This window comes from Lissotriton helveticus, chromosome 3_2, assembly GCF_964261635.1.
Source record: "Lissotriton helveticus chromosome 3_2, aLisHel1.1, whole genome shotgun sequence".
NCBI classification, from domain to species: Eukaryota; Metazoa; Chordata; class Amphibia; order Caudata; family Salamandridae; genus Lissotriton; species Lissotriton helveticus.
The window spans coordinates 149128391-149155344 of NC_136062.1; the positions used below are offsets into that span (position 1 = coordinate 149128391).

Consider the following 26954-nt stretch of genomic DNA (forward strand, 5'->3'; position numbering starts at 1 on the left):
TTTCTAATACTTATAAAGTGTATACGTGCAGTGCCAAACTTTACATAAAGTGCATTTAGTTTGATATTTAAAACCATTAATGTACATAAAAGCAAGGTGTGACATTTTACCCTAACAAAACAACAAGACACCCACTCAAGCATTATGCTTAACCCCTTCGACGCTCATGACGAGCTGGGCTCGTCATGAGGTAGCCTCCTCGCACGCTCATGACGAGCCCAGCTCGTCATGTAAAGTGCGAATCCGCAAAATCCAGCGTACGGGGGGAAATCATGCCGCACGCATGCGGTTAAAAAACATTTGGCTCCCGCAGTACATTTTTCTAGAGATTAAAAGTGCATTCACGCAGTGCAAAATATAACCGTAAATCCATGGATGTGTGCCAAGCATCTTCTAGTTGCAGTTTATCGATTTAGTCCTGTAATTCTGAGCAAATAAAGTTCCTAGAGGGCCTGCCTTTCTATTTCCACTCAGCACTGGTGTGCAAGGGAATTTGCTCTGGCTGCCCTAGTTCTCCTGCACAATTTTTATGGTTGTATAATTTGGTTGCATCAATACTATGTTCAGTTAACAGCAAAATTTCAGTATATATCCTTGGGCCCTGATGACGCCACAGGTTGTTGTGAAACATGTATTGGTCTATGAAAAGATCTTGAATCAACAATAAAAAACTCATGCCTAATTCATCATTTTGATTACGGAGTATCAATCTTTTAGCCATAGGACCTTAAAATACGGTATATGTATTCTATGCCAGCCACTCCACTGCACTCCACACCACAATAGTCTACGACACTTTAGTCCACTCTACACTACCCCACTCCAGTGTACTCCACTATTCATCACTCTGCTACACTTTATCCTACTCTATGCCACTGTACCCTACTCGGCTCTATACTGCTCCACTGTACGACACTCCACTCCACTCCACTCCACAGCACTGTTCTATACTCAGTGCTACTCTAACACCCTACTCCTCTCTATGCCTAGCTACTCTACACCACTGTACTTGCACAGTATGATACTTAACAGCACCCCTCTCAACTCTACAATACACTACTCCACGATTTGACTCAGCACTCCACTCTACAGTATTCTCATACATCCTACTCCACTCAAAAGCACTCCATGACACCCTACTCTTCTATTCTAAACGCCTGCCCACTGTATAACTCGCTGCTCCAGTCTGCGATACTTGACTCCACTATATTAGACACCATGCTACTACACTATATAACACTTTACAACATTGTGCGATACGCCACTTCATTCTACTCTCCTCCACTCTATTCCAATCTACAATACTCCACTATGACAATAGACTTTACAACACTCTCCTTTACTGTACTGTAAAACATTCCACACAAATAAAATCGTCCCTCATGACACTGGACTCTACAATTTGATATACATTTGTATTGAAAATAAATTAAAAATCCCATTGAAATTCAATGGAAAAATCAACGGTTAAAGCTTAGTTATAGGTAAGAAAACATTTTTTCCCTATACAAACCAAGCTTACACTACTCAAACTTTGAAAATTCTAAAGTTATAGTTATAACTTCCATTTGTAATTTATCCACCACCTTAAAAAAAAATATAGGTAGCAGACCTCGTCACATTTTTTTCTGCTCGCAAACCAGGTGCTCACCCGGGCCCTGGTCTTGTCTGCCCCTGAGCCTGGAGACTGGATGATAGTGTTGGACCTGCAACACGCTTATTTTCACTTCCACATCCTGCAGGTCTACATGTGCTATCTGTGGTTTGCAGTGAGACAGGAGCACTTTATTTGCTGTGCCCCTCTTTGGCTTCACCAGTGGCCCTTGTGTGTTCAAGTAAGGTGGTTGCAGCACATCTTTGGAGGCCAGGTGTTCCAGTCATCCCTTGCTTTCACAACTGACTGCTGAAGGCAGATTCTCCCCTGGCAATCTACACCCACCTCCAGACTTCGGCAAACTGCATTACATCGCTGGTATTCACTGTCACAGTGCTGAAGTCAGACCTGACTCCTTCACAGATGCTCCCTTTCGTCATAGACATTCAAGACACTGTGCAGTTTTGCACCTCCCCCAGAGTGAAGAGTCCAAAACATCAAGCTATGGCCCGAATGTTTCAGTCTCCTACCTGGGTCTAGGTGATGATGACTCTGAGGCTTCTAGGACGGATGGCCTCCTGCATCCTACTGTTAAAGCGGGCAACAACACTTACAACACAACTTTTACAACACACTACCTTTACAACAAAACTTTTACAACGCAACATCCATTACAACGCATGCCATTACAACGCAACCATTACAACGCATGTCACTACAGCGCACACCACTACAACGAATGTCATTACAACGCAGTCACTACAACGCATACCATTACAACGCATACACATAGTACCCTTACACTATCCAACACTTACCCTACTCTTGCACCCCCTGGAGTTGAATAGTAATTTTTACCCCTACACTATCCAACACTTACCCTACTGTTGCACCCCCTGGAGTTAGAATAGTAATTTGTACCCCTACACTATCCAACACTTACCATACATGCAATGTAATGGTATGCGTTGTAATGGAATGCGTTGTAATGGATGTTGCGTTGTAAAAAATGCGTTGTAAAGGTATGCGTTGTAAAAGTATGCGTTGTAGTGACATACATCCTTTAAAGCACACCATGTAACATGTGAACTCCGCAGTGAGATATGATCTAGCCGGCACAGCATCAAGGGGACTACTCCGATAACGTCCAGAGTTTAAAGGAATTTTAGAGCAAAATACCTACAGTGATGGCTGCTAGGCCTTGATTGAGTCAGTGGCAGACCAATCCCTTACCCCGCCCAGAGCTATCTATGACTGATGCATCACTCCTGAGTTGGGGAGGCTCTCTGAGTGAGAAGGAGACCAGAGGTATCTGGTCTACTGGAGTTGTGGATATATCCAAAAAATGGGAGGTACCCCTGTGATCTGTAGCAGGGAAGGGGGTGCAGTAGTAGGACAACAACGAGATCCCTGGCTTTACGTGATCACTGTCACCAATAACTGAGAGTTTTCCTAGTGGACCAGATGTATTTTCAGGCAAACAATAATATATGTTTTTCAAATCTTGGACTATTTAGGCAAAATATAAACAGTTAGACCCACAAAATTATTTCTACACAGACGAAAATATCAATCAAACAATTTTTTTGATCATATAAAAAAAGTTTCAAATTTTATTATTCCACTCCCACATTGGGTTACAATCTAACTAGATTGTAACCCAATGTGGGAGTGGAATAATAAAATTTGAAACTTTTTTTATATGATCAAAAAAATTGTTTGATTGATATTTTCGTCTGTGTAGAAATAATTTTGTGGGTCTAACTGTTTATATTTTGCCTAAATAGTCCAAGATTTGAAAAACATATATTATTGTTTGCCTGAAAATACATCTGGTCCACTAGGAAAACTCTCAGTTATTGGTGACAGTGATCACGTAAAGCCAGGGATCTCGTTGTTGTCCTACTACTGGAGTTGTGGGCCATCAGCTTGGCGTTGAAGGCCTTCTTGTCACCCATCAATGGGAGGCTTGTACAGGTGCTCACAGACCTTGCCACTGCAACGAGCAGCATGTGGTTGGGTTGTGGCACTAAGGGCCTGATTACGATGGCCGATGGTCAGACCGCCATCGTATCAGGCACATGACCGTCCGACAAAGAGTCGTCGGTCCCACCTGCCCTACTACAATATGACTGCCAGCACGGCAGTCAGAAAGTGCTATTTTTTACTGCGGCTTGTGCTGCGGCCCAGGAAATGGACTTCAGTTCAAGCCGCAGTGCAAACAAGCATTGGCATAGCCAATAGGTCTCGCTTTTGGGACCTTGTAAGTATTTAGCTATGCAGCACAATATGCTTGGTGCAACAACATCAACTGTTGCATGGCTAAACACTTATAAGGTGGATAAGGCGAGACCTATTGGCTATGCCAATGGTTGCTTATGTAGCTTGAGTTAGGCTCCCATGCCATTCCAAACAGTGGCAGTGAACAAAGGGAACAACATCAGCGTACACTGGACAGGTGTTACACACCTAAACAGCAGTGAAACAGACAAGACAATTAGCACCCAATTCAGAACCTAAGATGGTGGAATTCACAAATGTCAACAGATACCCATTTGCTCACTTGAATGGTTGACGGCTTTGCCACGTTTCCTTACCCGCAGTGGCCACTGGGAAGTTCCAGACAGTGGAAAAGATGACCAAGATTATAATAAAGTATGTACCTCGAAAACAAGCAACAAAAATACAGCAGAAACCAAACTCTGCTCCTCTTGGTTAACTGTTAAGTAACCTCAGTGGAGTAAAACAGTGGCTGGTGACTGACTGTTCGTTCAGCATGAAAGACTCCATGATAACATCAAAGTATTCTACACGTTTTGGTGAGGCCACGAATGCAGAGTCAAAACGACTGATCAGATCCTATTGTTTTAAGTTCGGATGATCATGATTACTTAAAAAAGAAAAAAATGTTTTTTGCCTTCTCCAATTGCTTACTAGATGTACAAAGCAAGGACTGAAAAACTGCAATCAGGGTGATAAATCCAATGGAGGTATAAAACGATTTGTAACATGCTGATTAAATAGATGATACTTCAAATGTCTTAGTTTGCTCATGCTTACTTCCTTCAGGTTTAGTATCTGAACAACGGTAGCATTTTAGGAAGGTTAAAGACCCCTGGTTTGAAACTGTACAAAGTTGTTTGCTTGACACCACTAGCGCAAAATCTGTTCCCTAAAATAAGTATTTCACTGATCTTTGAAAATTGCAAAATAAGAAGCTTTTTCCTTCCTGTGAAAAACAAAAGTGTCTTCTTCACTTTTCATGTGCAGGCCTTGATCATGTTATCTTGTGAGGATACATCACTGTCCGCTTCTGTGACTGGCAGAAAGATCGGTTGCACTCCCACTGCTGCAGGGCACAAAGTCCGCAGCAGCGCAGTGCTACAATGACTGCCCCCCACTCACTGAGAATTTACGAACCGAGAAAAAAATAAAGACAAAACGGCTGAAGGCCGAGAGGAAAGCCAGATGGCGCGGGCGTGAAGTGGCTGGTGTGAAAGAGCAGCAGGGAAGGGGACGGAGAGGAGGCTCTGAGGGAGAGCGACGGCTAAAGGCCGAGAGAAAATCCAGATGGCTATTGCGCGTGTGCACCCGCACGTGCACGCAAGTTTGAGACCAGGAAAAGCCTCTGGTAGCACTTTTAAAAGCCAGTTGACTAAATTTCTCGCAGAGCATCGCATGCGCTGGCTCAGCGAGACCTAAAAAGCACTTTGTGCACATCCATGCACCGTGTACCTGACTCACAGTGCATGGATGTGTGGGGGCACCACATGCGCCCCCCTCCTCTCCCCCAGCCACTCAGCAGTGGCCCCTGGGGGACTGGGAACCTGCTTGGGGCCCTCAAAGTCTGTTACACTCTGCTTTTTCTTGGTGGGTGTGCCGACATTTATGACCTGTGTATTCCTTTTGAACCGCTGCATCGTTTTCCACTGTTGCTTCTCACCTCTAGATAGTTTTTGCTGTCGCCAAAACATCAGCATGGCGGGTGAGGAAGGTGCAAGTCCTCCCCATCAACCCGCCATACCCCACATTCTTTCCAGATGTACTGGCTCTGACATTCCGAGGCTCCTTTGTTGTAAAAGAAGTGACTCCCTTCAATGTCAGGAAAAGTGTTACCCTTCGGATGTTCTTATCCTCACCTCATCCCTCCAGAGAGGAGGAGAACCTCCATCAGTTGAATCCTAAAAGAGCTCTTAGCTTTTACATCGTTTGTACCAGGGAACATCGTGTGGATGATTAGTTCTTTTTTAGATTCGCTGTGGTGTAAACGGGCAAGGCAGTGCTGAAGAGGACTGTTTCTTGTTGGTTCATGTTCTGAATCAAAATTTGCTATGGATTGGCAGCCCTTGGATAGTTTGTGGGCTCATTCTACCATAACTTAGGCTGCTGCTACTACGTTGGCACACTGGTTGCCTGTTCAGGCTGCTGTGTGGGTGTCACTCTGCATATTCACAAAGCACTACTCTCTAGACAACCAGGTCCGCCAAGACAGGCACCTTGCCTGTTCAGTCCTGCAGGACTTCTTGTTTTGAGTCCATTCACAGACCTACCACCATGAGGTAATATACATTGTTATCTATTCAAAAGGTGAGGGATCTACACTTCGAAATATCTATGAGAACAACAAGTTATTTACCTTCCGTAACACTCTTTCTGGTAGGTGATCTATTTAACCTTAAATTACTGACCGACCCTCCCGCCTCCCTGTTCTGTGAACTGGGCTTTTTTTTACATTTAGAAAAGATCCCAAGTTTAGAGAGCTGCACACTGCTCAAAGCTAATTTTCAATTGGGCTCTGCGTCTAGGACCGCATACAGCCTGGAAAGCATCTGACGTCGGTACACATGGGTGACACATATTGAAAATATATACAATTCAGCAACTAGTTGTTAAATACGTTATATATCACCCTATGTCTTTCAGGAGTAAGTTTACAGCAAGAACTCTGACATATGCCTGTTGGAGCTCCAGGAGTCTGTGGATTCTACCACCACGACTGAATTCGCTAATCCTTCTAATCATGCATATCAGGTTACAGATAGCCACACCATGAAAGCATGTGAGGAAAAGCGTAATACCTCACATGAACATTTAATAGTAACCAACAGTCACCATCGTTCAGGCATGCCTTGCAAAGTTCAAATTCAGTTATTGATATCAACCTAGCTATACGTGTCTATTTAATTATAATATTCAATTTTAAATTTTGACCCGTACTGAAATTATCAATTTTTTGTGACATGTAGAGCTCCCCTTGGGCATGCACATGAATCCCAAATCGAAAAATTCATATTACAGAAACGTACTAACGGTCTAATGAAACTGAGGGTGGAACAAAGCCCTTGGGTTAGTATTCGATCTCCTGCGCAGCCTATTGTGCAGGTTGAGAAATCCCAGTGCAAATATGGGAATCTGTTGCTGACTGTCTGTTGTCACACAAATCACACTAGCTCCACAATTCCTGCAAAGCGCACCCCTTAGCAATCAGGACGAGAAACAAAAGTTGGTATACCCCAGATCTAAGAATGATTAAACCAAAACTATGAACATGTGCGTCAAAGAGGCAGAACTATGCTCGTTAAGAAAAGGCTGATATTTTGCTTTGAAAGTACAAAACAGCGAGTTGGTCTGCAAACATCTAGATGAACTATGGGAAAAGATAACTTATGGCAGTGAGAAAAGGAACTCAAAAGAATTTTGGTCAATAATAAATAATTTGGAGAAATGATTTAGTGACGAATAACTCAAACATCAGTGAAAGTTAATCGTTCACTTCTACAATTTAATGATCGCAAGAATTCTAAAGAACTGCCACTCCATTCCATGTCAACCCTTCCTTGGTCCATGTGCCGTAGTCTGGAACGGGAATTCAGGGAAATCCAGTCACTTGCGCGTAAACCTCATACAGAGATACAGAGGTGCAGTTGAAAGGAATCAATATACCTTGATCCATTGCAGGAAATCCAGACGATTCAGCTAATGATACATTAATAGCCATCACCCCGTACAATGAGAAAATCATACAAAAAGGCAGCTCAGAATGAGCTCTGAGTCCAAATGGCCTTCCTCAGGCTCTGTTCAAATCAACCTGAGATTTGAGTTGGATAAGTTAACTCAAACTATGTAACCACGTACTAATAAACGAGCAAGTGCCAGATCTGTGGCATGGAGCAATAATTCATCCTATTTTTAAGGGTGAGGATATTGCATATCTAGTAAACTACCAGCAAATCGCATTACTCAACGTTGAAGCTAAATATTTTGGAGTTCTCCTCTTCAAAGACCTGGGGAAATAAGCACACATTAACAAAATAGTTCCTATGAATCAAATAGGATTTAGAGAGGTTATGGACACAGTATCCAACTTATTATCTCTATCAATTTTAATTGACAAAAATAAAATCAATAGAATCATAGCAGCCAATCTAAGGGATAGTAAAGAGGGTATTCTCCATGGGATCAGAATCACAAGATTGGCAAGCTTGGTCACAAATAAGAAGCATGAAAATGAGTGACAGTAAAGACAGCCAGTGGTAAGCAATGGCTCTGCTGCAAGCCCTTCCTTGTGTATGTTCTTGGTAAGAACACAATATGTTGGTAAGTTGGCATGACCTAAAAAAAGCCTGTGAAACCTTCATATATATATATATATATATATAACAGTTGCTCTTTTTGTATTAGCTTGAAATCTCATAGTGCACTATTCAATGCTGCCTCCTAACTTTAATAATAAAATGCTTATTTACCAAGTGCAATTCTGTTCAATGTACTTGATCTGAATAACGTTTTTCAGAATATTTTCTTAACAATATAATTCTTGTTCTGAATAGTGTATGAAGCGATATCCATGCCGGCATTGTGATCGGTCTTTTAATTCGTCACTCAGTCTCCGAAGGCATATCCGGAATAATCATGATACATCAAAGAAAGTGTACACTTGCTCGTAAGTATGTTGCAGGACATGATTATTCAGGCATTATGGCATAGGTCTTGTTTTCAGGGTTTTTATGTGTAAAGGTAGGCAGTCACTTCCTTGGGGTTTCTTGTTAAGTGAGTTTTGAGCACCTGTGTTAAAAGGATCTTTTTCTCTCATATAGTTCTTGATTATAATACTGCATCCTCTGAGTGTGTCAAAAAGGATCAAATATTTAGTAGGAGGAAAGAAGGCTCAAATCCTCTTGGTTAGATGGTGCAAGTCAAACAAATTATATATGGCTATGTAGTAAAATTGGTTTTCTATTCTAGAACGAATATCATAACGTATTATTAGAGTTTTGTGTAAGACCTAGTTGTGTTTCTGAAAACTCCCAATTTGTACAGTTCTACCACCTTTTGGTACTGAAGACTGATGGAAATGACCCATTCTGCAGGGTTACCCCCAAACCTTTTGCCTTCCTGCTCCCCTTTTACTAACCTCATTTTTGTTGGCTTTAGGACTCAGGGCACTTTATCACTGCTAGTAAGTGCTAAAGTGCATGTGCCCTCTCCTTAAAACATGGTAACATTGGTTTATCCACAATTGGCATATTTCTTTTACCTAGAAGTCCCTGGTAAGTATGTTACTTTTGCCCAGGGACTGTAAATTGAATACTAATAGTGGGCCTGCAGCACTGATTGTGCCACCCAATTAAGGAGCTCTTTAAACCAGTCTCAGGCCTGCCACTGCAGAGCCTTTATATGCATTTTACACCGCCATGTTGATTTGGCATTTAAAACCCCTTGCCAAGCCTCAAGCTCTCCTTTTATTAAATATAAGTCCCCCCTAAGGTAGCCCAAATGGCAGGGTGCTATATAATTAAAAGACAGGACATATACTTTTAAGTTTTACCTGTTCGCAGAGTGAAAAATTCCCAAATTCGTTTTTTACTACTGTGAGGCCTACCCCTCCCATAGGTTACCACTAGGGATTCCTTTTTACATCTAATAAGTGTACTTCCCCATGAGAAGGAGATAGAGCTGTCATGCATGCTTAATACTTATGGAACTGTAATAAAAATTCCTCTTTAATGGAAATGTGGAATTTATCATTACAGATTCAAAAATGACACTTTTAGAAATTATGTATTTTCTGCTCTTAGCCTTGTGTGCCTGCCTCCAATACTCATCCAGGGTGGGTGACTGCTAGGCCTTGTGCATTCCCTCTAGACAACTACAGCTACACACAAAGGCAGCTTATGTGTGACTTGATGGGCCTTAACGGACCATTAACTGACTTGATGGGGGGGCGGAGCTGAGCACTGTCTCACTTGCATCTAAAGGGACTGTCTCCTGTCCTCACACAAAGGACTGCTTAACCCCTATAGGGTGTCTGGTGCCAGGGCAGTAAGGGAAGGTCTCTGTGCACTTCACAGCCCCTCTCTGAAGTCTCCCCTTCTACATAGGCACCACTGGGTTTAAGAACTTGACTTCTGATCCTACTAACTTAGACACTTCTGGGCCTATAAAGAAACTATCAGGAATTAGGACTCCTGTAATTCTACAAGGACTGTCATTCTGCGGGACTGCGGCCTGCTACCCTCTGAGGAAGAATTGGACTCTGTTTGAACCCAAAGTGATCTCCAGTTTGCCTCCTGTTTCTGAGACTCTGAGATATCAAAGTCTCACCATCTGCTCCTGTGCCTGGTCTATTGGAAGTGGAAACAGTACAATAAAACAAAAGAGCTCCACCAGTATTAAATCAATGAGTGCTTATAGAGTCACTTGATATGTACGTCTCCCTCCCAGGAGAAAGAAGGTCAACAATAAAACAGAGAGTTATGGATACATGGGTTTGTTTTAATCAAAATTCATGGAAAAACAATTCATACATTTGCAAAACATTTAATAACAGAACACAAGAAACGGTTAATAATCCCCCACACAAGAATAAAACACTCACACAAAAGCTTACACTCTCACTCATTCATTCACAAGCGTCCAAGAACTACAAAGATCCATTCATTCAAGGAAACTGAAATTCTGAAACTAATCAAAAAGGGGCGACAACCTATGAGTTAGGGTACAATGGAGAAAATAAATTGATTGAAATACTCCAAACGAGTAAAATGTTGTATCCTATCATTCATTAATGGATCAAAATCCAGACTAAACAGAATTTATGAATACAATAAATATTGTCACGAGGTAAAAATAAGGGTAGAAAATATGAAATATCTTTCTCCACAAGTAGAGACAAAGGGGATGTAGGGAGAAACTGCGGTTCACATAGGTTTCACCAGATAAGGTTCGTAGTGCCGACGTACGTTTCGGTGTGCGACCTCCGCGAGGTCTCACCTTCATCAGGGAACGTGTCAATAAAGAGACAACGGTGTGGGTATCTGGAGAGTCAATAGGAAGGTGCGCAATTCTAAAGGCGGCAGAAGGGCAAATCAGGGCACCGAGGAAAGGCGATGGTGGCTAGCTCGGGAAATATGCTGGCAGTAAACTATGTGGCACGTCAGGAGGAGTAGAGAGATTCCCGAGTATGAAGGGCCTTATGGGCGGTTCTGGGATTAAAGCTGGAGCAATTAGCTGAAATGAAGGACGGTAGGGGATATGGGCTGACCGTGGGACAGATGGGTCCAAGCGCAGCGTAATTCCTGCAGCTCTTCAAGAGGCCCAGGTGGGGTCCTCCTGAGGTAAGGGAATGCGGATGTTCGATCTTAATGGAAGGTAGTGTTAGGCTGGAAACGATAATCATCGGGTCCGCGGAGAGGATGGTCCTGGAGATCATTGGAAGTTGACCCAGGTGCTTCCTCCAGTCAGACCGACACATCTCCTTTCTGCAGGAATCAGAACCGACTAATCATCGTTGTTGCAGTAGCAAAATCGGCACATTGCATTTGGAACCGGTGCTTCGCCTAAAAAAAAAGACAAATTAGAACTGTTTCATCGCCCCCTCCGCAGTGTGGGAAGATCAATGCATCCCCTAGAATACATGGAGAAACCCGGGGCATCGTCTATGGAACCAACACGGCTTGGTGCATCATCTTGGAACAGGTGCATCATCACCACCGCATGAAGAAAATCGATGTGTCACCTCAACTACGGGATCAACTGCGACACATCGCTCGGCTGCACCCCACTATTTGCTAGTGCAACCAGGATCAAGGTACTTTGTTCATCGGGCTTTGCGTGGCTGCTCTATCTGGCCCGCGCTACATCTCAGTACAGCTGAACCACTGACTTTGGTCCAGCACGACCAGATAACCCGCTAAACTGCTTATTACTAAGCACTATTTTTACATTTAATCTTAAGAAATTCATATCTCGACTTCTACATATTGGATTTCTGTCATGTTTTATTTATAAAATCATAATCCATTTTTCTGACATGGTCTGGAGTCTTTTTGTGTTGTTTTCATTTGGTTACTGTGTATTGTGTTGCATGAATACTTTAGACATTGCCTCTTAAGTTAAGCCTGACTGCTCTGTGCCAAGCTAGCAGAGGGTAAGCACAGGTTAATTTAGAGTATATATCTGACTCTGCCAAACAGAACCCCAATTTCTAACATTGATGATCAGTAGTGAGGATAGGACTTGGGTTTGTGTAGTGCTATACTGTGGCTTAGTGTACACTATTATTACATATCAAGACACATTAAACCAATAATCTCTAAATTTACATTTTTGATTTTCCAAATTCCCATTTTTTCTGCAATGTCTGTGGCCTTCTCCGGCATGATGGACACATTGGTCCAGCTCAATGGGTTCTGCCAGGAGAGATGGCTGTTCATAAAGAGAAGTGCCTAGAAGACAGAACTTCAAACAGCCTTAAGACCATGGGCAGCAGCTCCTCAGACCAATCCAGAGATGAGGAGGAAGGGTCTGATCAATAACCTCATAGGTGTACATGCAATATACACTTCACAGAAAGTACACTACTCATTAACCTATAAGATTCCAACAATAATAAACGAATCTGACCAAAGTAAATGCAATTAGACAATCACATATAATTCTTAGTTATCTTTTATAATTCACTCTTTGTTTCTTCAATATGTAAGCATAACAACCATATACTGATTTATCACGCTCAGTGGAACTTACACATATATTAACAATGGTACATGCCAAACAATGTTACACCACATTGCTTTGAAATTAATGTCTATATTTTAGCTGTATGAAAGCTTCATTTTCCTTGTTTCTTTTTCCCAATGCACTTCGGGCTTTCGTAACCATTCGTCAAGGGACCTTCTAAAATAACATTGGGATATTTATACAATCTAATCTTGACCCGCCAGGAACAATATACAAATTAAACATGTTGATGAACAATGTGTCCAAGAATCAATTACAAGAGGTGGCTATTTCGAGTGTATTCTCCAGTTCACATCCAAATGTGAAGTTTTTTGTACATATGTGCAACAGGGTATGCTGTTAGATTTTCCCGTGCAACCTTTGTGAAAGTCAGGTTTATTCCTGCACCTTCATGACCCATAAGAGCCTACATGCCAAAGCTTCTCATCCACAAGAAACGTGCACAGGTACGTGACCCTTAAACATCTTGTGCCCAAATGTAAAATTCAACACATACCTAAGAAAAAACACCAAATCTGAATTGTCTGGAATCAATTACTCAATACGAGCTTCACCGCTGATTAAAACATAATCTATGTGTTAGAGACCAAACTGTCATCCCATTCAGAAGAAAGTCTAACTCTATTTATTTATTTATTTTAGCTCTAACAAATTACTTACTGAAAAGTAAACCTTAAAAACCGGCAACTGCTGTATGTGTATTCATTCTGCCATGCGTGATAGATTCCAAAGCTCTGGAAAGATATATAGCAAACAAAAGAAGATAATGGACGGAGCGCTGAAACTTTTCAGACACTCACACCCAGTCACTGATCTGGGTTGAATCCATCATTGTTCTTTTGCTCACTTTGCAGTCCCAGTTCAGACACAGCTATATGCAAATCAGTCTTGACCCTGTGCCTCATGGGAACAGTCCAGCCCGAACTCCCAAGCCATGTCTTCCCTGGACCAGAAACATGCATCCTGGGACCAGTTTCATTAGCCAGGCTAGCTTGAATCGAGTGGCAAAGTGAGCAGGGGACCTATGCCTGGGCATACCCTGACAAATTAGGGCGAGCAAAGCACACAAACACAAGGAGATGTCCTTGAGGACTGATTTCTCCTTGGGTTGGAGACAGAAATCAGACCCTAGGGGTAGAATGGGCCACATCACTCTGTTGGCCATGGTGATAGTGTCTGTCTACTGAGATGCATCAGTTAGGAAATTGAGGTTAGGTACTGCACAGATGGGGTGCACAAATGAGGAGAAGGGGTCCCCTAGGGTCAGTTAAGTCAATCAGTAGAGTATAGACAGAGGGATCCAACTGAATTAATTGAGGTGTAAAACTGACCAGTGCCCCTGCAGTAGTGGGTCATTGTCCATATTCTGTCTCCTAAACAGGAAAGTTAATCAAGGTTTTGATTAGTCTTCCCTTTGCTATGGGCTGGAGAGGGGTTAGAAATGGTCCTTTCTGCTGGGTCACTGCCAAACGTTTTGCCTTTGTCCTCCCCTTTTTCTGGCCTTGTTTTTGTTGCCTTTAGGGGGTGCTAAAGTGCATGTCCTCTCGTCCTAAAACACAGTAACATTGGCTTATCCACAATTGGCATATTTATTCTACTTATAAATCCCTAGTAAAGTACACAACATGTGCCCAGGGCCTATAAATTGAAATCTACCAGTGGACCCGCAGCACTGATTGTGCCACTCTCTTATGCAGCTCTGTCTCAGGCCTTCCACAGCAGAGCCTGTGTGTCTGCTATGTCGACTTGGCATTTAAAACCTCTTGCCAAGCCTTAAACACCACATTTATTTCATTTAAGTTTCCCCTAAGACAGGCACTAGGTAGCCCATAGAGGAGGGTGCTTTGTATTTAAAAGGAAGGACATATACATTTAAGTTTTACATGTCCAGAAAGTGAAAAACTCTCAAATTAGTTTTTCACTATTGTGAGGCCTACCCCTCCTATAAGTTAACATTGGGGGTTTCTTGTTACACCTAATATGTGTAATTCCCAGTGGGAAGGACGTAGAGCTATCATGTGTAGTACCTATGGAATTGAAATGAAAAATTCTCTTTAATGGTAAAGTCAACTTTATTGTTGCAATCTTTTTAAAAAGCCACTTTTAGAAAGTTTGCATTATCTGATAGTGACTACTAGCAGCAGATTCCTTAACGTAGATTTAACCCCAGGCGTGAGACTGGATCCAGAATTTTTTTTTGCCACAGCATCCCTGCGCGCCGGGGGGACGGCATCACGCGACTCCGCCCAGGCGTTGTCCGCGTATGTGACGTCAGCGGGGTCACAAGTCCCACCCTGGCGCACCTACGTCAGTTTTTTCCTTTTCCACGTGCAATGCGGATCCGGATCATGCTCCGGGTCTGTTCAGGCCTTTCACTTTCACTTATTGCGAGTGTGTTGGAACAGTGTGCGAATGCCTTCGGGCTTTAAGACGTCCTCGTCTTGTGCTCGCCAGATGTCGGCGATGGATCCCCACCCCATCTGCATGTGGTGTTTGGGGGAACACCACAACTCCACTAATTGTGGGGCGTGCCAGCAGATGAAGCCGAAGTCCCGGTGGGAGCACCGGATGAAACTTCTCTCGGCTCGCATGTCCAGGTCGGCGGTGTCACCACGCCCGGCCCCTGCGGAGGGTTTTCAGAACAGTCGCCTCCGTCTTCGACATCGGTAAGTATTGCAGTTTGTCCCGAGGGCTGGTTCCTGGCCTGTTGGGGGGCGCAGGCTCTCTGTGGGTGGTACGGCCCCGCGTGTCATCCCCCTATCCGCCGTTTCCCAGTGTGGGGCTGACTGGTGCCCAGATGGAGACATATGCGGCGGCTTTGCATGCTTTGCTGGCTTCTCCTCCTCCTCCTCCTTCCCCTCCTGGGAAGTCAGCGGATCCCTTGCAGTGTGCAGGGCCCTCCGCGGTGTTGCCGGCGGGTCCGGCCCCGGAGCCGACTGGTTCGTATCCAGGCTCTGAGGATGTGGTGTCGTTGGGGTGCAGCCTTTCGGAGGTCCCTCCTTCGGACTACGGCGCCTCTGCTTCGCTGCAAACTCCCGCAGGAGTCCCTGTGGTGTCGCGGAAGGTCGCCGGCACTCGGGTCACACCCCTGGGTCCAACTCGGTCCTCAGGACAGGCGGTGGCCTCTTCCGAGGCCAAGGTGACGCCGCTTAGTCGCCGGCGGCTGCTGGCCATGACAGTGCCACAGGGGCTGGCGGAGTGCCCTTCTCGTCCTGGCACAGGCCAAGGTTGGCGGGGGACCCCTCGTCCTTCCCCCGGTCCCTCTTGCCCCTCCACGCAGGCAGCTGCCTCGACGGCGGTCGTATCAACGCCTTTCCGGCACCGTTCCCTCACCGCCCTGGCTCTGGCCCAGCCCCGGTCTCCTGTGCCGAGCGCTGTGGCGGAGGTCGTTCTGGCGTCTCCGCTGGCGTCGGACGACGATGTCCTGCCTCAGATTGCGGACTCTATGGCACCAGGCCGACGTCGAGCCGTTGACTAGTGCTTGGACGCCTCTTCTCCAGAGGTTCGACGCTTGCTGGTGTCATCATCGCCGGAGACGTGTCGACGCGTCGTGGCTTTTTCCCCGGCGTTGTCTAAGGACGACTCCTCGCTGTCACCGCGGCTGCGGTCTTCGCCGGAGCTGCCGCAGGTCCCCCACTCTTCGGTCCCTCTTCCTCCTTTCCAGACAAGGCCCTTCCTTGCTCTGGTTGGCTTTGGGGATGGCCGCCTTAGCTTGCAGCCGTCGCCTACTGAGGAGCTGCTTTCCCCACCGTGGGGCCCTATGGAGGCGGGTGCGGCCTTCGCTCGCGCTGTTTCCATGGCTGTGGGAATTTTGCACATGGGTGATCCAGCTGCCCATTTCCCTGCGGATCATCTTCTGGAGGTTCTCCATCAGGGTTCTGGTGGTAAGGAGCTGCTGCTTGCCTGCCTTCGAGGGTTCGCTCCATTCTTCTCTTTTGGGGACTTGGTGCCGTCCCGCCACGGGGGGCCCGGTGCCCCAACACCTTCTGCACCGTCACCATTTGGCGCCGCGTGATCCGGTGTGTCTTTCCCTCTACCAGAGGCCCTCTTTTGCAGAATGCCTTTCTCGCTCTGCCGCAGTTGTTGTCTCCCCAGTCACGGGAGGCCCACTGGCTGGACTCCTGGGGGCGCAATATATTCGCCTCAACCAGTGCGGCTCTGCGGGCCCTTAACACGCTGTGTGTTTTGGCCAGGGCCACTTCTTGCTTGTGGGATTCGGCGGAGTCCCTTATGTCTGCCGCTTTTCCGGACGGTGCCTGTGTTGATTTGAGGCACCATGTGTTGGATGGCAGGGAGCTGGTGGTGTTTATTCTTCGCTCCACTCTGGGCATCTCGGAGGTGCTTGGTCGTGCCATGGCTTCTTCGGCTGCACTTCGTCGCCATGGCTGGCTTCAAGGCAGTGTGTTCCCGCAGAACGTTCGGGAACGGCTGGTGGACCTTCCTTTCGATGACGCTCTTTTGTTCCACGCCCCTGTGGACTCAGCCATTCAGAGGTTCTTGGCGGGGCTTCGGCCTCCCCCTCCTCCTTCTCCCTCTGTGACCTGTGAGTTGATCTGGTTTTTGGGAGGTGTTCTTCCGTTGGGGCAAGTCGCCCCAGTTGTGTGACCTGTGTGCTTCATGTGCATTCGAGTCCTCTTTGTTGGGACTGTAGTTCTGTTGGCTGCTGGCTGGCCCTTCTTGACTGTGTGTTTTTGCTTTGGGTTTCTACACCATGCTGGCCCTGAGACTGGGCCTTCTGATTTTTAATCCTTGACTGCTTTTCCGCAGGTCTTTTCTGTTGTCCTCTGCTTCGGAAGTCTTTTCCTAAGAGGTTCCCATGTCTTGGTACGTAACATGCCCTATGTGGGGTAATGGTAGCTGTTATATAGTTCTGTCTTGCGCTGGGGAGCTGTGGTCGCCTTCGGGCCTCTGCTCTCCGCAGCGGTATAGTATGTTGCAGATAAACGGCTCTTGTTGATGGTTTGGCATGGTTTGAGTTGCTCCCCGGAGTGTCGTCCTTCAGGGTCGCTGCGCTGTTCGCCTGTTCTGGTCTGCGGCCTGGCGTCATGGCTCTGTCTGGTTCCACTTCTTTTTGGGCCGTGTGTGCGGACTCCTCCCCTGACCCTTCTTCGACTTCCTGCTCTCTGTCTTCCGTTGGCGTCTGGCTTGCCCTGGTGTTCTTGGTGTCTGGCTGTGCTTGCCGGTGCCGACCTACTGTCTTTCTGCCCCATTGTGCCTTCTTGGCGCTTTAGTGGGACAGTCATCCTTGCCTTGTCCGCTTCTTCCAGTGGGCCCTGCATTCTGTTCTCCCTCTCCTCCCTGGGGATGAGATGGTTCTTGTGTTCTTGTCCCTCTTTCAGGCGCAGTCTGTCCCCGAGGAGCGTGGGACGGTTCTTCCTGGGTGACCTCGGGCTCCCCGGTCTGCTTCCGCCTGCTTATTGCTGGCAGCGCCGTTCTGTCTGGTCTATTGCCTTCTGAGTAACAGCCAGAGGAGGGTGAAGAGGACTGGGAGGAGTCTGTAGACCTTTTTTCTGACCAGCTTCAGGAGCCGGACTGGTGGGAGGAACTGGGTGATGCCAGTGGTTTGGCTACATCCCTAGACCTTGGCATGCTCCCCCCCCCCCTACTGTGGCTACAGAGGGGGGAGCTTGGAATGCAGTGGTGTTGTGTAGGGCGGCTGAGGCCTTGGGCCTGGCGCTTCCTACCAGGACAGTCGGGACTAACCTCCTGACAGAGGTACTTCAACCAGCAGCGGCCTCTTCAGAGCCCTGGCTGCCTTTTACTAAAGCCCTCACTGACACCCTTCTGTGCACTTGGTCCGAGCCCACCACAGGGGCTCCGGTGGACAGGATGATTGCCCGACGCCAACACTCAGCCCTGGGCGACCCACTTTTCCTTTCCCAACACCCTACCCCTAAGAGCTTAGAGGTCCAAGCCTCGTCTTCTAAGGGTGCATTCCCTACTGCTCCACCAGATAGGGAATCCAAGAAGCTGGACCACCTTGGGAAGAAGATGTTTTCTTCCGCCTGCTTGGCGCTGTGGCCGATGAACACTGCATGTCTCTTGGGATGTTATACCCATACAGTGTGGGATACGGTTGTGCAAGTGCAGCCACAGTGCCCCCGGAGACTGCCCGGGCCATTTTCACCCGTGCAGTGGCAGAGGGTTGAGGCGCAGCTAAGTTCACCATTCGTTGTGGGCTGGATACCGCTGTTCGGTGACAAGGTGGACTCTGCACTCGAGCGCTTCAAGGATTCTAGGGCTACGGCCAGATCGTTGGGTCTTGCAGCAACCTCTCACCCCACGCAGTCCTCCTTTCTCCCCTTTCGTAGCTACGGAAGTGGTGCCCCTCCACGTTCTACCCAATTTGACCAAAGGGCTGTGCAAGCTGCCACGCTTCTACTTGGCCGCGGACGTTGCAGCTGTCTTGGCCAAGGGAGCTGTCAAAAGGGTCCCTATGCCAGAAGTAGGTTGTGGTTGTGGTTGTTACGCCCACTACTTTCTGGTACCTAAGAAGGACAAAGGCCTGTGTCCTATTTTAGACCTCAGGGCCCCCAACGCGATCTCCGGAAGGAGAAGTTCAAAATACTAACCTTGGCTCAGGTCCTATCTGCCCTCGACCCTGGAGACTGGATGGTAGCGATGGACTTGCAGGATGCCTATTTATCCAGTACTAGGGTATCTTTCATAGATTCACATGCCTGAATCATTCCCTGTTGTCGGTATGGGAATACCTGGTACATAAATAAAGTAATTTCCCATTAGACATACAGAGTAATAGGCCAAATACCTCACATTAGTAACATATCCAGGTCCTTTTGTAATAAGGACCTAACTCTAGAGAGCAACCAATCAGCTACCCTCTGGAACCATCCTGGAAGGAGCTCTAGTCCCTCAGATTTTCTACCGCACGTCGTGCTAAGAGAGTCTCCACTGAGCTCTGCTCAGGTTTTTTCCTTATCTTTGGATTTAAGGTATTTTCTTCGGATATTTCTCCATCTGAGTGAAGTCTTTACTGTCTTCATGTCGGATACTCCTAAAAAAGGCCCTGTGATACTTGCAAAAAGAAGAGATTGCATGTCGACGACCAGCACAAATACTGCCTCTACTGTCTTTAGCCAGACCATTCTCCGAAAGTCTGCAAGGTATGTCGTACTTTTTCTACAAAGACTTGAAGAGTTTGTGAGGGAAGGCTTTTGACTTGGCTGCAGAGACTTCAGGACAAAGAAGACCCCTTGTCCTCTGAGGGGAGTGAAACTTCATCGAAATCCTCTTCAAAAACACCTCAGAAAAGGCCCAGAGATGTTTTTCCAGGTCCTTCTATGCAGCAACCTCAAAAGAAGACGCAGAAACAGTCTTCAGAGGCTCCAAAGCTTAAAGATTTGCCTGCCAGGGAGTCCTCGCCCCTTCAAGGGTCGAGGAAACCAGCTCCAGATCCTCTAACTCCACCGCCAAGGGTGAAACACACTTTCAAAAAGCCTTCCTCAGCCCCGTCGATGACCACCTCCTCGACGATGGCCTTGACGATGAAATCTTCTGAGATTGCCTTTGGAGTGACTTTGTCTATGACAATTTCAACACTCTCAGTCTCGTCGGCGTCTTTCGTCGACCAAGATGACTTCTTCGTCGACGGCACGTACCCCTTTGTCGTCGACGATTAAGATCAAGAAATCCTTGTCGATGACGATGACTCGCTCAACGACCATCCTGTCGATGACCGCTTCCATGACGAAAAGTCCCTGGTCGACGGTAGTGTCTGTTACAACCATCGACGATTCCTCGTCAACGACGTCTGTACCTAAGACGGCCTCGTCGACGACACCTACGTCAGGAATGAAAATTACATATTTTCATCACAAAATTACAAAATGGATGTTGTCGCCCTCTCTTACATCACCCAGTAGGGTTCATCAATTACCTCTCTCGCACCTTTTGGAGGAGGATTCGGATACGGACAGTATGTTTAGGGCTGCAAGAAGTCCCTCTGAACTTAATGTTAAGTATCAGGAAGACTGATTATTACGATCAAGACATGGATGAGCAGGAATACTGTCATGACGACCGTCATCAGCAACAACCACAAATGGTTTATCTTCCTTCAGCCTTGGTTACTGACCTGCAATTTATGATTTCTGACTACCAGAAGAGGTTTCCTACCTCTGCACCGTCTCCTGCTCCAGTTTTATCGCCGCCACAGAGAGCGCAAGTCCCACCTCTGCCGCTTCCACCACCTATTACCATCGTAGTGCTAGTGCCACCTCTTCCATCTACGGACAATGACGATGAAGAACAACAGGAAGAGGGGGAGATTTAGGATACGCAGTCACACCATGACGAATGGGACGACTATGTTATCCCTCTTCAAGCATCGTCTTTGTCTCCTCAGGCGGACTCACCTGAAGATATAGGAGGTTCCATAATCTCCTGGATAGAGCAGCACAACGGTTCAAATTACCAATGCCCTCTCACCAGCAAGACTGTTTCCTTTACAATTTCAAGGAACCCTTCCAAAAATCTGTTAGGTCTTTGCCTATCATAGACTATATTTAGGATCAAGGTGTCAAGATAATGCAAAATCATTCTACAGTTCCTCCAGTCCTGCCAAGATTGGACAAGAAATACAGGGCTCCAGACGACGCTCCAGCCTGCCTCATTGGGCATCCAAACCCTAATTCAGCAATTACTCTGGCAGCTCAACGCAGATCAAAAAACCCTTCTGCCCCACTTTCAGCACCCCTGGATAAAGAGGGCAGACGCTTGGACAATATTGGTAAACGGTTTTCCTCTATGTCAGCGCTAACTGTACGGGCGTCTAACTCATTAGCACTATTGGGACGCTACAAAAGGCAAATGTGGTCAGATATTGCACCATACTTGAAGTCCTTGCAAGAATCTAAAGACGAAGCAAGAAAGGTGCTTCTGGAGGGCGAAAGGTCGTCTTCTAAAATTATAGACTGTGCAATGGCCATCGCATCCACTGGTTTCCACCAACTGGCTGGAGCGGCTGTTCTGGCTTAAGGAAATGACATTCCGGCCTGAAATTCAAACCAAGATCCTTGATATGCCTTATGACTGACAACTCCTTTTTGGTACCCATATTGATGAGGCCCTCCAAGGTATCAAAAAAGATACGGATATGGCCAAAGCTCTGGGTACCCTTCAATATGAAAGCACCCCTTTTCGTGGCTCAAGGGGTAGAGGACAATACTGTAATAGAGGAGGCTACCAACAATATAGTTCTTCATATTCCTCCTCTAACCAGCAATACAGACCGCAGTTTCAGCATAGACAACAAGCGCAGACTTCATACAACAAGCCGTCTTTTCGCGGAAAAGCCGGTCGGAAGAAGGATTCCGCACGACGTCAATGACTTCTCTCTACCGCCAGTCTCTGTTTCTTTTCCACCTTCCAGAGTGGGAGGAAAAATTTCCCACTGTCTTCACAATTGGAGTCAAATCACAACGGATCGTTGGGTTCTTCAACTGGTGCAGTTAGGACATTCTCTGGAATTTGTGCAAACCCCCTCCTCCTCAACATATGAATCACAAACATTTGCACCTCTTACTTCTGGAAATAATATCATCAATGCTCCAGAAGGATGCTATTGAGCGGGGTACCGGTCTGTCAAAGAGGACAAGGGTTCGAGGCATGTGGGCTGCTAAATTCATATCTTAGCATTAGATCGCCGCCTAGTGTTGGGTCCGACTCCTGGTTCTTCTTGGTGCGAAAAAAGGAAAAGAAATGGAGACCGATCCTAGATTTAAGAAGTCTAACAAATACTTGAAAAAACATTAATTTCGCATGGTCACTATCCAGGAAGTCCTACAGCTTCTCAATGCCAACGACTACATGGTATCCTTGGACCTCCAAGATGCCTACTTTCATATTCCTATCCACAGAAGGCACAAGAAGTTTCTGAGGTTCGCTGTAGCGGGAAGACATTACCAATTCCGGGTCATGCCTTTTGGGCTCAAATCAGCCCCATGCAGCTTCACCAAATGCCTTTCTCCAGTGGCTGCATACCTCTGACAACAACATCACCAAATCTTTCCCTATCTCGACGACTGGCTTGTCAAGGCACCCTCTCTCAACAGCGTGAGAAGGTCTTCCAAAGCCTGTCTGCGGCTTTTCAGTAAATTAGGTCTTGCCCTCAACCTAGACAAGTCAGTCCTACAGCCTTCTCAGCAGATAACATTTCTGGGGCTGTCCTAGATACGGTCCTGAAAAAAGCTTACCCATCGCAGGCGCAACAACAAAAACTCCTACGTTTGGCAGAACGCGTGCGCACTAGAAAGTCTCTTTCAGTGCACCTATTCAAATCTCTCCTCGGAATTATGCCTTCCTGCATCCTTCTAGTTCCATACTGTCGTCTCCACATGCATCCTCTTCAAGAGGCTCTCTCCGTGCAGTGGATTCAAATCAGCGGATCCTTCGACATCATACAGGTGACTGCTCAGATGGTCGCCGCTCTCAACCACAAAATCTGTCTTGAGGCCTATCCTTCCTAACTCAAGCCTCCCCTCAAGTTACAACCACGGATACGTCTCTGGAAGGTTGGGGGGCCTTCCTTCAGGAGCTTCAGATCAGCGGGAAGTGGTCGTCTTCTGTGCGAAAACTGCACATAAACCTCCTACAACTCAGAGCTGTCTACCTACCCCTCCTGGCTTTCCTTCCCAGAATAAGAGGTTCACAAGTGCTTGTCAGAACGGACAATACTACGACAATGCACTACCTGAATAAGCAGGGAGGGACTTATTCACTCTCACTCTCTCAAGAATTTCAAAAAATCTGGAACTGGTCTCTTCAGAACAAAGTTTCCCTGCGAGTGGAGTATGTTCCAGGAAAAGACAATAAGTGGCAGACTCTCTGAGCAGAATACAGACCACCTGCCACGAGTGGAAGTTAAACCAAAATACTCTCAACCGCATCTTCTCTCTGTGGGGCGAGCCACTGTTAGATCTCTTTGCCAAAGCGACAGAACGCCAAATACCAATACTTCACAAGCTGACCTCCCCATTATGGATCTCTGGGGAATGCATTTTCAATAGGATGGTTCGGCGTATTCGCCTACGCCTTTCCTCCGATTCCCCTGATTCCCAGGCTCCTCAGGAAGATGAAGGCAGAGCCTTGCACGCTGATTATAATAGCCCCAGCATGACCTCGCCAACATTGGTTCATGGAACTTCATCTCCTCTCCCTGCAAACTCCAATTCTGTTGCCACTGTTTCCATCCCTCCTCACAATGAACCAGGGACAAGTCCAGCACCCGGACCCAGCATCTTGCAAATTATCGGCCTGGCTCCTGAGTTCCACGAGTTTCAGAATTTGAACATTCATCCTGAATGCAGAGCTGTCCGACCTCGCGCCCGAGCAGATAGTACAAACAGGACTTACTCCTTTGAATGGAAAAGATTCTGTATCTGGTACAGGTCAGCTAGGGTGCATCCTTTCACATCCTCTCCAGAAGAAATATTGCCATACATCCTACATTTAGCTACTTCAGGCCTTTCCCGCGCTTCCATCAAAGTTCACCTGGCAGTAATATCCCGTTTCAGAAGATCTTCTACAAGACCTTCACTTTGGTTAAACAGATTAATAAAACAATTTCTCAAAGGTCTGTTTTGGACTTCCCTCCTGTAAAGTCTCCACCTCCAACATGGCAACCAAATACAGTACTTGCTCAGCTTTTGAAGCACCCTTTTGAGCCGATACACAGAGCTGACCTCAAGTTCCTCTCCTGGAAAACTGTGCTCCTTCTAGCCCTAGCATCCGACAGACGAGTTAGCGACCTACACGCTTTCACGATACAAGATCCCTTTCTTCAATTCAAGAATGACAGGGTAATTCTTCGGACTAATCCAAAATTTATTCCAAAAGTACCATCGACTTCCACCTAAATGAGCCTCTTGTCTTAAAAACGTTCTTTCCAAATCCCCAAACAGCAACTGAAAGAGCTCTACATTCTCTGGATTTGAAACGCTGCCTTAAATTCTACCTTGACAGAACAAAATCTTTCCGCAAATCCAACCAACTTTTTGTGGCTTACACTTTACCCAGGAAGGGTTTCCCTCTCACAAAGCAAAGTATTTCCAGATGGATCTCTGGTGCTATTGTCTTCTGTCACCAACAGTCTGGTCAGCCTTTACAATCAAGAATTTGTGCCCGTTCCACTAGGGCAGTTTCTGTTCTATGGCACTGTTTGCAGGTGTGCCCATCACAGATATTTGTAGACTGGCAACATGGAAGACGCAGCATACATTTACCAAACATTACTGTTTAGTTACAGAACTAACAAAGGATGCTGCAGTGGGACAGGCGGATTTGCGTCATCTATTTCGATAGAGGTGAGCCTTCCTTCCTTCCCACCAACCTTTCTTTTATTTTTCCACGCACATTTCTCTGTCGTTATTATACCTTTTGCCAGACTTGTAAATTGATGCTTGCATTTTAATGTTGTATATATATGTGTGTGTGTATGTATATATATATATATATCTATATATATATATATATATATAGATATATATATATATATATATAGATATATATATAGATATATTAACTAATGCATAATGTTCTTTATGCAAAAGGAAATGTGCTTATCATTGCTTTCTACTCTGATTCAGGCAAGTGAATCTATGAAAGTTACCCCTAATACTGGATATGAAATGCGTTACTTACCTGTAAGTTCGGTTATCCAGTATTGGTCTCTTTCATAGATTCACATGCAACCCACCCGCCTCCCTTGGAATGGCTCACCTAGTACTCTCAGTTGTTCCTCTATATAGCACTGTGCTTATGAAAATCTGAGGGACTAGAGCTCCTTCCAGGAAGGTTCCAGAGGGTGGTGGGAGCTGATTGGTTGGTCTGTAGAGTTTGGTCCTTATTACAGAAGGACCTGGATATGTTACTAATGTGAGGCCTTTGGCTTGCAGTTACAGGTAAGTAATGCGTTTCTTCCACATCCCCGTCCTGCCAGCCCTCAGGCGTTATCTACGGTTCACTGTAGGCCACGGACATTTTCAGTTTACCGTGCTCCATTTTGGCCTTACCAGTTCTTTTCGGGTGTTCACAAAAGTGATGGTGGTGTTTGCAGCTCATCTGCGCAGATCCGGGGTTCCAGTCTCCCACTATCTCGACGACTGGCTGTTGAATGCGAGCTCGCCCTAGGCTGTCGTCTCCCACCTCCAGACCACGGCGGTTCGTCTGCACTTGCTTGGGTTTACTATCAACGTGCCGAAGTCACACCTGATTCCCTCTCAGAAGATTCTTCTTATCGGAGCAGTACTGGATACAACGCAGATTCAGGTTTATCCTCCCGAGCAGCGATTCTGGGATATTCGGGCTATGATACTAATGTTTTAAACTCTATCCCGGATTTTGGTAAGAATGACCCTGAGGCTGTTGGGCCTCATGGCCTCCTGCATCCTGCTGGTGGATCATGCCAGGCGGCATATGCGGTCTCTGCAGTGGGATCTGAAGTTCCGGTGGGCACAGCATTCGTCAATTGTTGTGGTGGCTTTCGAACCAAGATTAGGTCAGCGGCAGAACCCTCTTCCTTTCCCAACCAGAGTTTACAGTAGTGATGGCTGCGTCACTCCTGGGATGGGGCGGCCACCTGGGAGAGGCGGATTTCAGGGGTCTCTGGTTTTAGGCAGAGTCCGGTCTCCACATCAACCTTTTGGAGTTTCGGGCGATCCGTCTTGCACTGAAGGCATTCCTTCTGTCAAAGGAAGAGTAGTGCAAGTGTTCACAGACCCCACCACCGCCGTGTAGTACTGCAACAAACAGGGCGGGGTGGGGTCGTGGACCCTATGATTGATTGATTGATTGGAGGATTTATAGAGCGCGCGAATGCACGAGGGCGTCCTCTCGCTAAAAGATTGTGCTGCCGAAAAGGTAGAGCTGTGTGCACCCATACCTGACTAAGCTGAAAAAAGCCAGGTCTTCAGATTCTTTCAAAAAGACCACAATGAGGGGCTATTTTTTAGTTCAACGGATAACTTGTTCCATATTTTTGCTGTGTTCCCTATGAAACTTCTCCCCCCCATCTTAGTTGTTTATATCTGGGAGTTATGAGAAGCTTAGCGCTGCTGGATCTTAGAGTCCTAGAAGGTTCGTAGTGTTGTAAGTTTCTTTTTAGGAAGAGAGAGCCTGATCCATGCAGTGTTTTGTAAGCCAGACAAGCTGACTTAAACTGAATTCTTTTTTCTACAGTGAGCCAGTGGAGACCTCTCATTTTAATAATAACTGTTTTTGCAGCCCTACATATAATGCATTGCCATAATCTAATTTTGAAAGGACCAACAAGGTAACCAGGGTTTTGGATGTATCAGGTGGAATGTATGGCAGCAGTTTC

General features: G+C 46.2%; 1 protein-coding gene across 6 annotated transcripts in view; it reads left to right on the forward strand.

Moving 5' to 3' along the window:
• The window catches only part of ZNF592 (zinc finger protein 592), a 424279-nt gene that overhangs the window by 368450 nt on the left and 28875 nt on the right, over positions 1-26954 (forward strand). For all 6 annotated transcript variants that reach the window (XM_078684936.1, XM_078684940.1, XM_078684941.1 and 3 more), the window contains one exon: positions 8425-8537. In XM_078684936.1, the coding sequence (XP_078541062.1) occupies positions 8425-8537 (113 nt within the window). The remainder of the gene's footprint in view (positions 1-8424; positions 8538-26954) is intronic.